Below are 15,756 nucleotides of genomic sequence, written 5' to 3'. Positions count from 1 at the left end.
GGTTATAAAAAATTTGAATGTTTTGTGTGGTGTGGAAGTTTAACAAAATTCTCACATCGTAGTATTGTGTGGTGGAGAAAAAATTGAAAATACTGATTTTTTGGTAATTAAATAGATTAACATGTAATTATTGTGTCAGAAAGTGCATTAATATTGTTAATTAAATCAAGTTAAAGTGGAGTAAAGTGTAGAAATTTAAAAATTCAAGTTTAAAATAAATCGATTTTTCGTCGCAATAAAAAATTGAAAAATTGCAAGTTTTCTGCAAAAATAGAATATGAAAATGTGTTGGAAAGTGTTATTTTAAGTGTTTTTGTTGATTCTAACAAAGTTGTCAACTTTCCGGCGTAACAAAATTCATTTAAAGTGATTTTTTAAGTTTGAAAAAAATTTCACATGGTTTCATACATTTTTTTCTATACATTACATTGCGCAATGCGGATTTTCACTCAAAATATCAAATCAAGATATGCTCAAGATTTACCAAAAAGTTTTCCCTTAAAAAAACATACAAATTGACACATTTTTCGTGTTTTTCTCGACATTTTTCAATAAATTTTTATGTTTATTGAATTAAAACGTTTTAAAGACATCATATTGAGCATTAGACATCCCTTTATTCCTCATAAAAATGAAAATTTTCAAGGGCATTAATGATTGCATAATTCTCCCTTCATTTTCATATAAAATTTTTGTTCTGATTTATTCAAATATATGTAATTTTGTGTATTGGAATAAAGCAGTGAAAAGGTTAAGAGAAAAAACTTTGAACTTGTTTTTTGCTGCCTTTAATTCCATTTCCTCAATTAACAATATTAATGCAATGTATGCATTTTAATTCAAATAATGTAAATTCTACATGTTATCATCTCGCACATTCTGTACGATTTTTTACACATATTGATAAATAATAATTTTTTATTTTGCAGTTTGTCATTTAAGTTTATGAAAGAAATCAAACGATTATTTTACGAAACTTACTACAATTTTAAGCAACTAAGAGGCCTAAACATAATTTCCCAAAATCAATAAATTGAGTACGAAAGAAAGAAAAGCAAAAAAATCATCATGGAACCACTTGATTCAATAATAATTGCATCCAATAATAATTCCTCAACGAATCTATCACCTTCTTCACCGACCTTACCAACAACTAATTCCGAAACGTCGTCGATAACGACCTCATCGACAATTTCCATCTCGTCCGACAATAATAACATGTTTGGTGGTGGCGAGACATTCAATAGTGGAAATGGCGAGGAAGTCGCTGTTGAACCACTTGAATCTATCGATGGGAAGGACGAAAACTGTAAACATTGCCAGTAAGTTCATCAACTTTAGTTCTTTTGATTAATTATTTATTAATGTCTATTTTTTGTAGAAAAAAGTTGGTCCTACCTCGCGTCCTATCTTGTTTGCACTTTTTCTGCGATCCGTGTATCTCAAAGTTGACTCTCGAAAGCTCCTGTGAGTCCATTAAGTGTCCGATATGTGATCAAATTACCAAAGTAAGTGCACGTTCGTTTTTAATATTATAACGATTTTCAAAAATTTGAAACTTCATTTCTTCAATTTGCATAAATTTCAAATTTTAAAAAACCGTTAACTTAATTTCATGTTTTGAAAGTCGTTATTCGATTTCATAGTAAGAAGAAATATTATAAATGTTGTAATTGTGTTTGTAGGCCCCGAAAGGTTCAACATCGTTGCCGTTCCACTTCATCTTGACGAATATACTCGATCTGGCAACAACTGATATTAGCACATTGTTGTGCACGTCGTGCAAAAGCAAAGAGGAAGCAATCTCGCGCTGTAATGGTTGTGCCAATTTTCTATGCGCAGATTGTGATAAAGCGCATCGAACAATGCGTTGTTTTGAAGAGCATCAAGTAGTCACGTTGGAAGCAAATGGAACAATTCATAAGCCATTGTATTGTAGTGTTCATGCAACGGAAAACTTAAAGTATTTTTGTTACAGCTGTGAGACTCCTGTGTGCAATGAATGTCTAATTTCTGATCATAAGGCAACGGAACATCGTTATGAGATCATTAGTGAGGCAGAAAAAGATATGCGTATGGAAGTTGAAAAATTATTGATGAATACACGCAATAAAATTGATTATTGTGACAATGAAAACTCAAAACTCGGTTCATCATTACAAGAATTGCAACAACAACATGATACAGCACACAATGAAATTATTAAAGCATACGATGTAATTCTTAGTGCAATCGAGAAGCGTAAAGAACAAGCATTATCGGACTTGGGAAGTATACATACGGAAAGAGAAATTAAGATTATGGAGCAAATTCATTTGATTGAAAAGGCAGCAGAACAAATGGAATATTGCGCTATATTTACGAGAAAATTATTAGATAATGGAAATGGACATGAGATTCTCAGCATGAAGAAAATGATTAGTCAACAATTGACCAAATTAATTGATACTATTCCAAAAGTTAATGTTAATTATTCATTGGAATTTATTTCAAACACAAAAAAGTTTGAAGAATTGGCACCAGAAATTTTCGGTAAATTCCGTACTGAGTCAACAGTCATTCCAAAGGAATCGACACCACCACCAACATTGCCAGGAATTCCATCACTTCACAACAGCACAAAGAATATTACGCTTAATGGAAGCAATGGAAGTAGTTCCGTTACAAATGGCAGTATTTCAGTTACTGCAAGCAGTCCAATATCCTTGCCAACATCTTCTATGCAGTCATCATTTGATGGTGATATGAGCAATGGAATGAATAGCTTTAGTAAGGGATTCACAGCATTAATTCCACCATCTTTAATGACTCCTGAATCACCAACACCAAATGCCATTATTCCTGCAAATCAATTAAATGTTCCACAAGTCAGCAGTATGGTCGAATATAATTTGCATAGACTTGCAAGTATGGCTGAAAGTACAACATCAGATATGACTGATTCCATTATTCCGCCACCAGTTCCATCAGTCGGCTCAAATTTCTTACTTGATGAAATGCTCAATGGCGGTGATCAACAAATTATTAACAACTTGCAAGCACTTGCTAAAATTGGTGACATGACAAATGGAAATACATTGAATAATTTAGGAATGATTGACAACTTCATTTCTCCTTCTCCAATCTTACAAACTCCATCGGCAATTCCTGGTATTAATAATGATCTGAAAATGAATTGTTATTCACAATTTCGTGCACATGATGGCGGTCCATCACAAGCAAATAATCAATCAAACCTCTCGAATGGCATTGGACGCAATAAGGCTCTTTCGATGCAAATTCGAGTCAAGTTTGGTGCTTTGGGACAGTCTCGAGGACAATTTAACTCTCCACACGGCTTCTGCTTAGGATTAGATGAAGAGATTATTGTTGCTGATACTAACAATCATCGAATCGAAGTGAGTATACTTGCATAGTGTCTAAAAGGCTTAAATATCTATATACCGATAACTAATGTTATTCTAAATTAATTTAAGGTATTTGAAAAGACGGGAGCTTACAAATTCCACTTTGGGGTTCCAGGCAAGGAAGAAGGACAATTATGGTTTCCCCGTAAAGTCGCTGTAATGAGAACCAACAGCAAATTTGTTGTTTGTGATCGTGGAAATGAAAGATCTCGTATGCAAATATTCACAAAGAATGGACACTACATTAAGAAAATCGCAATACGTTATATTGATATTGTTGCTGGACTTGCTGTTACAAATCAAGGACATATTGTTGCAGTCGACAGCGTTTCTCCAACTGTCTTCATTATTTCAGAAGATGGTGATCTCGTACATTGGTTTGATTGTAGTGATCACATGCGCGAACCATCGGATATAGCTATAAGCGGTAAATATTGACATAATTTTTATATTTATTTTATTGATCCGACTTACTAATAATAATAACCTCGTTTAGGCAATGACTTTTATGTGTGTGACTTTAAAGGACATTGTGTGGCCGTATTCAGTGAAACAGGTCAATTCAAAGCTCGTATTGGAAGTGAGAAAGTAACATGCTTTCCAAATGGAATCGATATATCAGATGCTGGTGACATTTTGATTGGAGATTCTCATGGCAATCGCTTCCACGTTGCATGCTATAATCGTCATGGCGAATTACAATGCGAATATGAATGTCCTTATGTAAAAGTAAGTACCTTTGATTCTTTTATATGGGTTTCTTGTCATGCAATGTAGTAATCTTGAACTGAGATTTAAGTTGATTGAGGATAAAATCATTTTCAGGGCTTCAATTTCAGTATAAATTCATAATTTGAATTTCAAAACCATACAAATGTTATTCAAGGTAGTTGAGGGGTTTTGAAATTCAAATTTATTTTGACAGTTGAAAATTTAATTTGTTTTCAAACTTGAACTTTTATTGGAGTTAGTTAATATTGTTGACACAATTCCTAATTTGCATATCATTTATTCCAATTAAAGGTCTCGCGCTGCTGCGGCTTGAAGATAACAAGTGAAGGATTAATAGTCACTTTAGCAAAGAATAATCATCATGTATTGGTGTTGAACACACTCTACATACAGTGATTTCCAATGACCGATAAAAGAAGAACTCTCAAAAACTCATACGCTTCAAATTCTTAAAAAGGAATAACAAAAACAAAAAATATTTACAAAAACAAAAAATCACAAAAAAATGGATAAAAAAAAACAAGTAAGAAGAAGATTTTGGGAAACTTAAAATGATAAGAATATGATGGATATCCGTAAGTGGATGAAAAACTAATAATAACAATGAAGAAAAGAAGAAAAATAATATTAACATTTAATAATATTACAATTTATCAACTTAATGATCTCGTTTTTTGAAAGGACTCTAGTGTTTTCTATTTAACCTTTCAAATTTATATAACAATATAAGAATTGCACGTATTATTATATAACTCCGTTTTTTTTTGTCATTAGAAATTTTTTTTTTTATTGTTTCTATGTTTAATTGTATACAATTAGGTTTTCGATTCTTAAAAAAAAAACTTTTTTCAAAAACAAATGAAAAAAAAAATACACAATGATGGAACTGGTATCATTCTAAAAAACCAAAAATTAATTAACTTATTTCCATGTTTTTCCTGGAAGCAAAACAAACTTTACAACAAAAAACAAATGATCTACTTATATACATCCGTAAAAGATACACTCTCTATTATTTATAGCTGAGCTTACACAATAGATATTTAACCATAATGATTCCCTTGATTTAGTCAGTTTTTTTGTATAGCACGTATAAATTCCTCTTTTTATTAAGGCTAAATGTCTGAATAGTCTACACAAGCTTCCTTTTTGTTGGATATTTTTAATTATTCTGTTTTAAGTTAGACGTTTTATACTTATATACAAAACCTTATCAAATAAGATGTTTGACTCCTTTTTTTTCTCTTTTTACGTCCTTCATGATGCTTTAGTTCCATTATTATACAATAAATATTTACAAAAATGAATGCTTTTAATATAAAAAAAGCATATAAAATGTCCACATTTTTGAGAAAAAAATTATTAAATTTAATGATATTTTTGTTAATTTCAATATGTGAAGGATGTCGGCTGGAAAATTGAATTTCCCTAACAGACAATGAGCATACTCACCTGAATGAGCGTGCTCATGAGGATACTCAGTCAATATAATTGAGTATGCTCAATTTTTTGAGCATGATCATTGTCTGTTCGGGTTTTGTTACTCATAAAAGCTCTGTTATGTTGATCTGCAGGCATATTTGCTGAATGATCTTCGTAACAGCTTCTGTAAGTGATGAATAAGGATCTATTTTGCGGACGATGTCCTTCAATACTGACCATTCATTTGTGTGACATTTTACTTGCTCCTCTCTAAAAAAAATACTTTTTAAAAATCTATTAAAAAATTTCCTCTTTTTTATTAAGAAACTTTATAAAATATTTAAGAACATTTCAATGAGAAACTATCAAAAAAAAAAAAACAAAAGCAAAATTTTGCGCCTTTCTAGTTGTTCAGACAACATTAAAACATTTCATATATTGTATTTACAATAAAAAAGAACCGCTTAACTTTTTACACATGATTTTTGATTCTACGTGTGATGGTTTTACTTCATTTTTAAGTAATATTTAATATATATATTTAATGAATTTAAAAAGAAAGCTCAGCTTTATATTAGCATTGAGCAGATCAAAAAAGAACTTTTTTCTCTTTTTTTTATTTTACTATTTTTTATTTTTTTTTCCAAATATTCATAGTGTGATTTTTTTGAAAAAAGAAAAAAAAAAAACAATTTATATACCTAATATGCTTAAAAAAAATACTATTAATTATAGAGTGAGCTTTCAAATATGCTAAGTAATGAATTTGTATGAATGAGATTCTGGTACTTTTGACAGATCAGAAAGTTGATTTTCTTATTAAAGAGATCTCATTGTTATACAAGAATAATGTGCAGGAATGCATACTTGATGGATATGACTGATTTAAGTTGTAAACTCAAGATTTTCACATTTTTTGAGATCAAATCTCAGTTCAGAAACATACAATTTCAAATAAAGAAAACATTTGTACTGTTTTAACGGAAGAATCAATTTGAAAACATTACAAATGTCAATTCTTTGAGTGAAAACCATACAACATCAAGTCATTTTCAATCAAGTTTCAAATAAATTCCTGAGTAAAGAATGTTTACTTCGAGTAGTATATTTAAAATTTTACTCTAGATCAATCTTTACATAGAAAGCAACTATTTTTTGAATGTGAAATTCTTTTAGGAATGAAAAAACAAAATAATATGCAAATATAAGTATGATTATTATATTTTTTTTTCTTTTTAAAAGTCCAAAAAAAAAAATGTTCAATCTTTAAAATTATAAAAAAAAAAATCCCACAATTTTTTCCATTTTTTGAATCGCTTTAGAATAGTAGGAAAGAAGGATGTGAAGAAAATAATAAGAAAATTTGTTAAATTATGTTTACTCGTAGCGCTTAAGAGACTCTTTTTCGTCAAAAAAAAATGAATTTTTACAATAATCAATATTTACAGGTTTATTAGACTTTTACCATTTTAAATGAGAAAAAAAAAATTTTTGAAAAAAAAAATACCAAAAAAATTTTAAAAAATGCTCAAAAATTGAAAAAATCTTGAAAAAAAAAGAAGTTAGTTAAAATGTTTTTAAAATGTGCATTTAGAAAAGAATATATGGAATATATATTTATACTTGTATATTGAAAACAATCCAAAGTATATTTGATGATATTTTTGCCTTACTTTTACATTTGAAAAAGAATATACATCATTAATATGAATATTTATTGAATATGAAAAAAAAAAATGAAACACGACAACATAAGTGAAGAGAAATACAGAAACCTTAATTTTTTTTTTCGATTACTCGACAAAACTTCCGATAAAGTGATTTTTTTTTCTTTATTATTTTCCGCAATTATGTTATTTATATGTGGGGAAAATATCGAGGTATGGGCACTGTCACAGTTTTCTATCAGAACTAGTATTTCTAAGTCACTGTAACAGTATTAAATAGTGACTGAAGTGCAATCTTAATTGAAAAATCAAAGAAAATTAATAAAATTTTTAACGGCCATAAAATATTCAAAATTTAACGGTTTTTGGAAATTAAAATTTCAATGGTTTTGAAGAATTCAAAATTAACGGTCTTAAGAAATTCAAAATTTAACAATATTAAGAAATTTAAAATTTAACGGCCATAAAATATTCAAAAATTTAACGGTTTTAAAAAATTCAAAATTAATGTTTCATTAAAAAAATTGATTTTTGATTAAGATTTGCACACAAATAATTTTACGTAAATCTAGTAGTCCAATATGATATGAAGATCTAGTGAGCAGTGCCGAAACATTATTTTTATGCTTTCTCACATCACTCGCGATAATTTATGTCAATTCATTTTAAAAACTTTCCTTAATTATACACGATTATATACATATATACGAAACAAAAAAAGCATAGATGAAGATGAAAGTTCCTCAAAAATATCCAAATAAAAAAAACTGCTAGCAATCTTTTTTAATAAATTCTTGTGAGCATGAATAGTGAACGTTTCTAAAATTTATTATATTAAAGAATTTATATAGAGTGAGTTTTTTCAAAATAGCACCTTTTCAAAAAAATGATATCTTGGATACATAACAAAAAGAGATATGAAAAATTTACAAAATTATTGATTTTAAAGAATATGAAAACTTTTGTAAGCACAATTTTTTTTGCTAAATTTTATTCAATGGGTTGTGGATGGGGGAAATTCTGGGCTACTGCTGTTTTATTCTTACAAATTTAAAATTTAACGGATTTTTAAAATTTGAAATCTATTTTAAAAATCACGAAATTCATAGTTGCATACTCTTTGAATTAAGTTCAAATTTGAAATCTTCGTTAAAACAAAAATTCATAGTTGTAAACCCTTTGAATTGAATTCAAATTAAAAATGACAGTTATTACCAAAAATTTGATAATTCACATTTTTTTAGCAATTTTTTTGATAATTATGAATTGATCAAAATCTCAAATTTAAAGAAAAGTAAGAATAAAATGCAAAAGCTCTTAAATTGATCCCAACAACCCCACAATGAATGAAAATATCTGACACATTTTATTAAGTATGAATGAAAAGAAAATCCAAATTTTTAATTTTCTATTAAAAATATTTTAACAATATTCAAGTGAAAAAAATTATGAATGAAATTATCAAAAAAACATGAAAAAAAAAACTCGTTCAAAAAACAATAAATTATTAATCTTCGTAAATGAAAATAAATTTTTTTAAAAGAACCTCCTCAGGATGTAAATAATATACATTATACACACACACACATGATGATGTTAATGAAAAGCCCTTATTTTTGTGTTTTAAAACAATTAATTTTTAAGTTGAAAAAAAATTTCGTACAAATTTTTTATTTTTTTTTTAACTGAATTTTGCGCATTTTTTTTTTTTTTTTTTTTTCGTTTTTTTTTTTTTTAAATCAACAACTGAAACATTCATCCCAAAAAATTTACAGACTTATTGCAAATTAATAGCAAACAAAAAAAGTGAACCTATATTGGAAAAGCATGAATTAAAAAAAAATATGTAAGCATGTAATTGAGTAGTGTGTAGTTTTTAAAAATGAATTATTGATTCAACATATCAATTGAACAGATTTATACAAAAAAAAAATGAATAATAACTAATTAATAGATACAATATTATGATTGATTCAAAGTCAATTTAATATTATTGCTGGTAAAAAAGATGAAAAAAATTGAATTTTTCAAATCTGATTATGAACAGATAGCAATTTCCTGTTTTTTCCTTATTAAAATATTGATCCCTAATATTATGAGAAAAAGAAAACAAAAATTTAAGACTTTTTTGTAGTGGCATATGGTTAAATCTTTTATTCTTTGGCTTTCCTACTGGTTAAATTATACACATATACACACAAAAAATTTATATGATTACTTAAATTAAGGAATTGATGTTGATTGGAAGTTGTTTGATTGAAATGCGGAATTAACAAAAAAATTGATAATTGATGAATAACGTATAAAATTTATTTAAATATGCTTTCGTTAAATTTTTTAACGAAACTTTTAATTTGTTCAAATTTACAAAAACCGTTAGATTTTAAAAATCTTTTTCATCAATTCCAATTTAATGATATTAAAAAATAGTTTCAAAGCATTTGAGACAACAATTTCCACATTTTTCAATTTTCTTGCTTAAATCATTGATGAGAAAATATTATAGGAATACATTAATATAATTAGAGTGCCATTTTTACAATTGAATATTACCTTTTTTAAATATACATTATTGACTTGGGAAAATTACCGTGAAATTGGATTACAATATTCAGAATTGTAAACAAAGACATCTCGCTGGCAGTCGAGAAGCTTAAAAGTACCAAAAAACCATACATTTCTGTTACAAATCAGCTTTCTCGTCGTCTGCCACAATTTCACAAAATTTCCAATAAAGTCAATTCGAATAAGATTTTGACTCAAAAATTTACTGACCGCAAAAAATATGAATCGATTGTTAAACTCGCTGCAACTGTTAAAAATCTATCACATCTTAGGGCTGCTAACTTTCAAATCACATCCAAAAATAGTCATTTAAGATTATTACGATCGTGATCCGAAAGTAAGCTTCTCAAATTCTTTGTTTTTATTTGTCCAATTGTTCTATAAGACATTTTGGCTAGTTACTATTTTTTTGGTACTTCCTTACAAACGAAATCAATGATTTTATTTTTTATTATTTTTTTTTCTATGTATTTAAAACAAAAAATTCCATTTTTTTGATTAAATTGTTTTAAACTTTTTTTTCTTCTCAATTTTTTGATTGTATTTTTCCTTTTTTTATTTTGTATCTATATTTTATATTATTAATTTTATTTCTATTATGTCATTATATTTTTTTGTAATATAAGAAAATAAAGTTTTTATTACCATGCCTGTGATAAAATCACAATGTTTTTTTAATTATTTACTTTTTTTCTTTATTTTTGGGTGATTTTTGTAATTTTTTTTTAAGAATCCTTTTCTTCATTTTATTGAAAATTGGAATTTAGAAGGTTTGTCCAAAACGGGCTTGAATACAAAACCGCAGACCTGCTACCTAAGATGAATTATAAGGTGTTGCAGAAAACTGCAGCCTTGCTCATCTGAAATGCAGTCGTGCGATTTTTGATCAAAACCTTAGAAATTTCAAGGGATCATCCAAGACAGAACACTAAATCGACTTAGATTTTGTATCCAAAAGTCAACTAGATTTTATCTAAATTTTGAGTCGATTTCTCTGTCATTCTGCAAACGTTCTTCAATTTGCTGGGATTTTTTACAATAAAATCCCAAAAATCCCCTTAGAAATGCTCTTGTCTACGCTCCTACTCCATAATCTTAATGACACTTTCAATTCCTTATAATTCAATTTATTTTGCCTTAAAATTTATCTATTTTTAAAACAATGTATTATTTACTTCAATTTTCAATATCATTTAAGTACAGTTCATGATGAATAAACAATCGATGTGAATATTATCTATGTGCGTCACATTAATATCTCTATATACACATTATTTACTTATGCTCTTGAAAAAATTAAAGTAAAAAAAAGTTTACAATAAATGATAAAAAAAAATAATAATTCAAGTTAGAGTAAAAAAGCAAGAAATTCTTTTGAAAAATCTGACAAAATAATCGCAATGACACAAAAAAAAAAATTAAAAAATCTTAAAATTGTTCGTTCTTTGATTGTTTTAGGAGTTATTTGATATTTAAAAAAAAAAATTGGAACTAGGAGTTTGAAAATATATATTTCATATTTATGCGTAGTTACTCATCCATTCCCTCCAATCTCTTACATATATTTACACAAAAAAAAATAATAAAAAACAAGTAAAAATATTTTTAAAAAAATCATATTTAAGACTTTATTCTTTTTTACCATGCTTTCTATTCATAAAATATATACATTTAAAAATTATATATATATACATAATTCTACGAGACAACTGGCTTAATAATCATTTTTAGGAAGCATGGATGCATTAATAAAAAAATTACTTAATCGTGCTTTTGCACATCATCGTATATTGAACAATTTACATACATTACATACCTAATATGGTTCAGATAACATCCATTGAACGTATTGTAGAGAATATTTTTAACAAAATTATATATTAAAAAATTATTGCATTTTTAAATGTTTAACAAAAAAATATTATGAGACGTCATCGTAGAATGACGCCTGTAGTGCAATTTTGATTCAATAAAAAAAGCAAAGAATGAAATTCAAATTATAACGGATTTTTCAAAAATTCAAATGTTTTAGTCAAGACACATTTTTTAAATATTAGTAGTCAAGACACATTCATGGTGAATATTTTTCAAAATTTAACCGTTAAAAGCAAAAACCAATCGGTTACAAATTCAAAGCATTTAGGCAGGACTCGTTTTCAAAAATATTTTAGTTCAGACATATTTAGTCGAGCATATTTGTGGTGAATATTTTTAAACGTAACTATTAAAGCAAAAACGCTAATCGATCGAATAAAAATTTAAAACGTTTAGTCGAGACGCATTTCAAATATACTTTAGTTTAGACACATTTAGCTCAATGGTCAAGACACATTTTTGGTGAATAATTTTCAAACTTTAACAGTTAAATCATATATTTTAGTTCAGACACCTATCGATGAGTAGTCGAGACACATTCGTGGTGAATATTTTTCAAATGTAACAATTAAATCATATATTTTAGTTCGGACATATTTATAAAATTAGTCGAGACACATTCGTAGTGAATATTTTACAAAATCAAGCCGTTACACAGTCCACATTTTAAAAATTTAAAAAGTCCACCCCATGCAACCCCAAAAAACTCAAAAATCAAAATTGCACTAAAAATGAGAAAAAAATCTGAATTTTGTATAGAGTCTTCCTAGTCATTATCACTATCATTTTGTAAACAATATTGAGTCGTATATTTTATTTCATACTTTTTCAACTCACATTGTAACACATCGTCAAACGTATGCACAAATTCTTGAATGAAATTTTGCTGATCTAAACGATATTAACGAGAGAATTACAACTTTTTTCCTTATTTTTCCTGCAATGCAAATATTTATCATAAAATATTTCTATTTCTAAATATGTTTGTGTTCATTTTATTTAATTGATTGATAAGGCTGTAAAAATAAACTTTTTTATTTTTCACTTAATTGTCATACGTCAACTGTTTACTATTTAATTAATCAAATATAAAATGAAGGCGCGTAACTTGGAATCATTTGAGCTGTGGCAATTTGCAGTTGATTTCGCCATTAATAGAAATAGACAATTGTCACATGAAAATGGAGATTTTAAGTGATTTGAAGATGTTCTGACTCATTTATTGGAAACTTTGATATTTCACGTGATTTCATCATTTATTTGAACTTACTTGAGTCTTACTATATTGTTTAGATGCTCACGTGGTCCTGTTCGGCATATTAAAGGGGATTTTATTCACAAATTCAAGAGACAATTTCCTAGATGACAGAACTTTAGAGCTAAATTATACAAATTTTAAAAAAGCCGTTAAAAATTCAAAGCTCTTTTAGAGCTTTTTGAATTCAGATTTACTCAAATTTCTGAGATGATAGAATTTATTTAAAATTTGAAAAAACCGTTGAAAGTTTATTGAAAGCTTTTAGAATTTTTCAAACTTTTTTAAATTCAGATTTATTCCAATTTAATAAATTTTAATTCTTTTTTAAATAAATTTTCAAAAATTCAATCACTTGGACCTGTTCGTTATAGTAAAGGCAAGTAAAATTCACAAGTTTAACGGATAATTTTTCGAGATGACAGATTTTTTAATTTGAAATATTCAAATTTAGAAAATTCGTTAAAAATTAAAAGCTCTTTCAGGGCTTATTTAATTCAGATTTATTCAAATTTCCGAGATAAAGAATTTTTGATTTAAAATATTCAAATTTAAAAAATCGTTAAAGGTCTAAAGTTTTTAAAAGCTTACAAAGCTTAATTCAGATTAATTCAAATTAAACTTAAAATTTGCAAAAAAAATCAAAAAATTCAAATAAATCAATCAGAAATATCTTCAATCTAGCAATAAAATCCAATTCCAAGCATACCCGAACCTCATAAATTATCAACCAAAAAAACATAAAAAGAAAATGAAATGAAAAACTAAGAAATCAATTAAGTATGAAAACCAATGAAGCTATTAGTCAGACAATACAAATTATATTAATTATATATTGCAAGAAATTGCAACAAAAAAAAAATGATAAAAATATTGTCACCTACTGCTTTATTTTTACGCTTATAAAAAGAAGTTAAAGAGTTTTTTGCTTAAAAAAATATTTGATATAAAATAAAGCTCAAAAAAACAATTTCACATATTAGCGATTTTTAGGACCACAAAGGAAAATTTTTTTATTTAAAATTTTTTAAAATATATTAAAAATGAGACACTTTTGAAGTAAAATATTGAAAAAAAATTATTGAATTTATATATATATGAGACATACATACACACCCCTCACGACAGTAAAATTTTTATTAAAATCTTGGAAAATAGAAATCCACAACAAAAAAATGAGAAACTATTTTTGACAAAGTTTATCATATAAAAAAATAACAATTTTTATCACTCATTTTTGAATATATTTTATATTATTCATTTCAATATCGTAATTTTTGCCTTGTCTTTATATGGATAAAATAAATAATAAAAAATAATAATAATAATATTAAAAAAATTTACAAAAAATAAATTCATAAACCTTTGAAATATACACATGAAAATACAATATTTACACAAAAAATTCAATTAATTATCCTCATTCAAAGAACTGCAGATACATTTTGGTTCTTAATTTCTCCTCTAACAATCTTCTGACGATGAAATTATGCAAGTATATCCAGAAAACTTTCAATCGTTGCATAATTCTTCGACCTTTTAAGATATTGCAATAATTAACGGTTATTTTAGATTTCAAAAAATTATTAAGGGAGTGAAACTATGAAAAAATTCAAATCTCAAACGACCGTTATTTTGCATAATTCTACGACATTTAAACATTGCAATAATTAACGGTCATTTTAGATTTAAAAAATATTAAGGGAGTGAAACTATGAAAAAATTCAAATCTCAAACGACCGTTATTTTGCATAATCCTACGAAATTTTTAAAATATTGCAATAATTAACGGTCATTTTAGATTTCAAAAAATATTAAGGGAGAGAAACTATGAAAAAATTCAAATCTCAAACGAACGTTATTTTCAAAATAAACTAGTTTACACGAAAGAAGAGCTTTTACAACAATAATAATGCATAGAAATTTTTTTGAATATTTTTCTCTCCTTGTTTATCACGCAAAAAAATGTTAATTAGAGTCGATAAAAAGAAGAAAAAATTAAAATGGCATCAAAAATGTGTGAAATTATTTTCATGACTGTTGCTTTTTAGCTGCTATTTATTATAATAAATGTATTAATGATGACGGTATGAATAATGATAGATTTTTTTGTTTATTGGACGTACGTATAATCGGATGATGATGTGGTATGGATAGATATGAAAATAATTAAAAATTCGTAGAAATGTTTTTTCAAATTTTTTTGAATGGACGATGTTACTATTGGAATTAAATATAATAAATTAGAGCTACAAATAAATCAATAAAAATACCTCTATCCTACACGAAGCTTTGTATCCAATACAAAAAAATGATTCAAAAAATAACGAACATATTTCATTCTTATGTTTTATACATTTTTGTGCCAAATTTAAGTCACAGATGTTAAAAAAATAATAATTGTGGCGAAAAAAATTCACCTTTTTTAATTTATTGAAATTTATTAGATGCAGACCAATTTATAGGAATATTGAAAAAAAAATAAAAAAATGACTATGTATCAATGAGACAACGGAAGCAATATTTGAAACTAGTGACTTTCACATAATTTATTAAAATGAAAATGTTCTAAAAATAATTTTCAATTTTTTTATTTTGTTAATTTTCAATTAATTGGTTGAGATCCCGATGGAAGGTCCAATGGGAAGTGCGACAATTTCCTCATTTTCATGTCCTATTAAGGAACAATAACTTTAAAAAAAGTGAAAAAAATTATATACACACATGATATATTTATTATACTGAGTGCTTTTTTTAAATTTAAATTAATTAAATTACTGTATAGATATTCTAATTGTATACTGAAAGTGAAAAAATATGAAAAATCTGTACT

The 15,756-nt window shown here is 26.6% G+C and overlaps 1 protein-coding gene across 1 annotated transcript; it reads left to right on the top strand.

Annotated features, from left to right (window-relative positions):
* Positions 1-19: 19 nt before the first annotated feature.
* Positions 20-4,871, top strand: mei-P26 (meiotic P26). Its single transcript, XM_070649583.1, has 7 exons — positions 20-103; positions 930-1,322; positions 1,382-1,508; positions 1,686-3,398; positions 3,477-3,834; positions 3,904-4,136; positions 4,431-4,871. Exons 2-7 carry the CDS (start codon positions 1,069-1,071, stop codon positions 4,533-4,535), a joined length of 2,790 nt encoding a protein of 929 aa, XP_070505684.1. The 5' UTR covers positions 20-103; positions 930-1,068; the 3' UTR covers positions 4,536-4,871.
* Positions 4,872-15,756: the final 10,885 nt, after the last annotated feature.

This window comes from Chironomus tepperi, unplaced genomic scaffold (assembly GCF_022539635.2).
Source record: "Chironomus tepperi strain 1889 unplaced genomic scaffold, CSIRO-AGI_Ctep_v1 contig_427, whole genome shotgun sequence".
In the NCBI taxonomy this organism is placed as follows: Eukaryota; Metazoa; Arthropoda; class Insecta; order Diptera; family Chironomidae; genus Chironomus; species Chironomus tepperi.
The sequence above is the reverse complement of the archived record's forward strand: the minus strand, read 5'-3'. Positions and strand labels throughout refer to the sequence as shown.

Bases quoted from the DNA above. Each gene is read 5' to 3' on its own strand.
- mei-P26 (XM_070649583.1), top strand. From the start codon at position 1,069: ATGGAACCACTTGATTCAATAATAATTGCATCCAATAATAATTCCTCA. The intron at 3,835-3,903 runs GTAAATATTGAC...AACCTCGTTTAG, and splicing joins ATCGGATATAGCTATAAGCG to GCAATGACTTTTATGTGTGT. The intron at 4,137-4,430 runs GTAAGTACCTTT...TTCCAATTAAAG, and splicing joins ATGAATGTCCTTATGTAAAA to GTCTCGCGCTGCTGCGGCTT.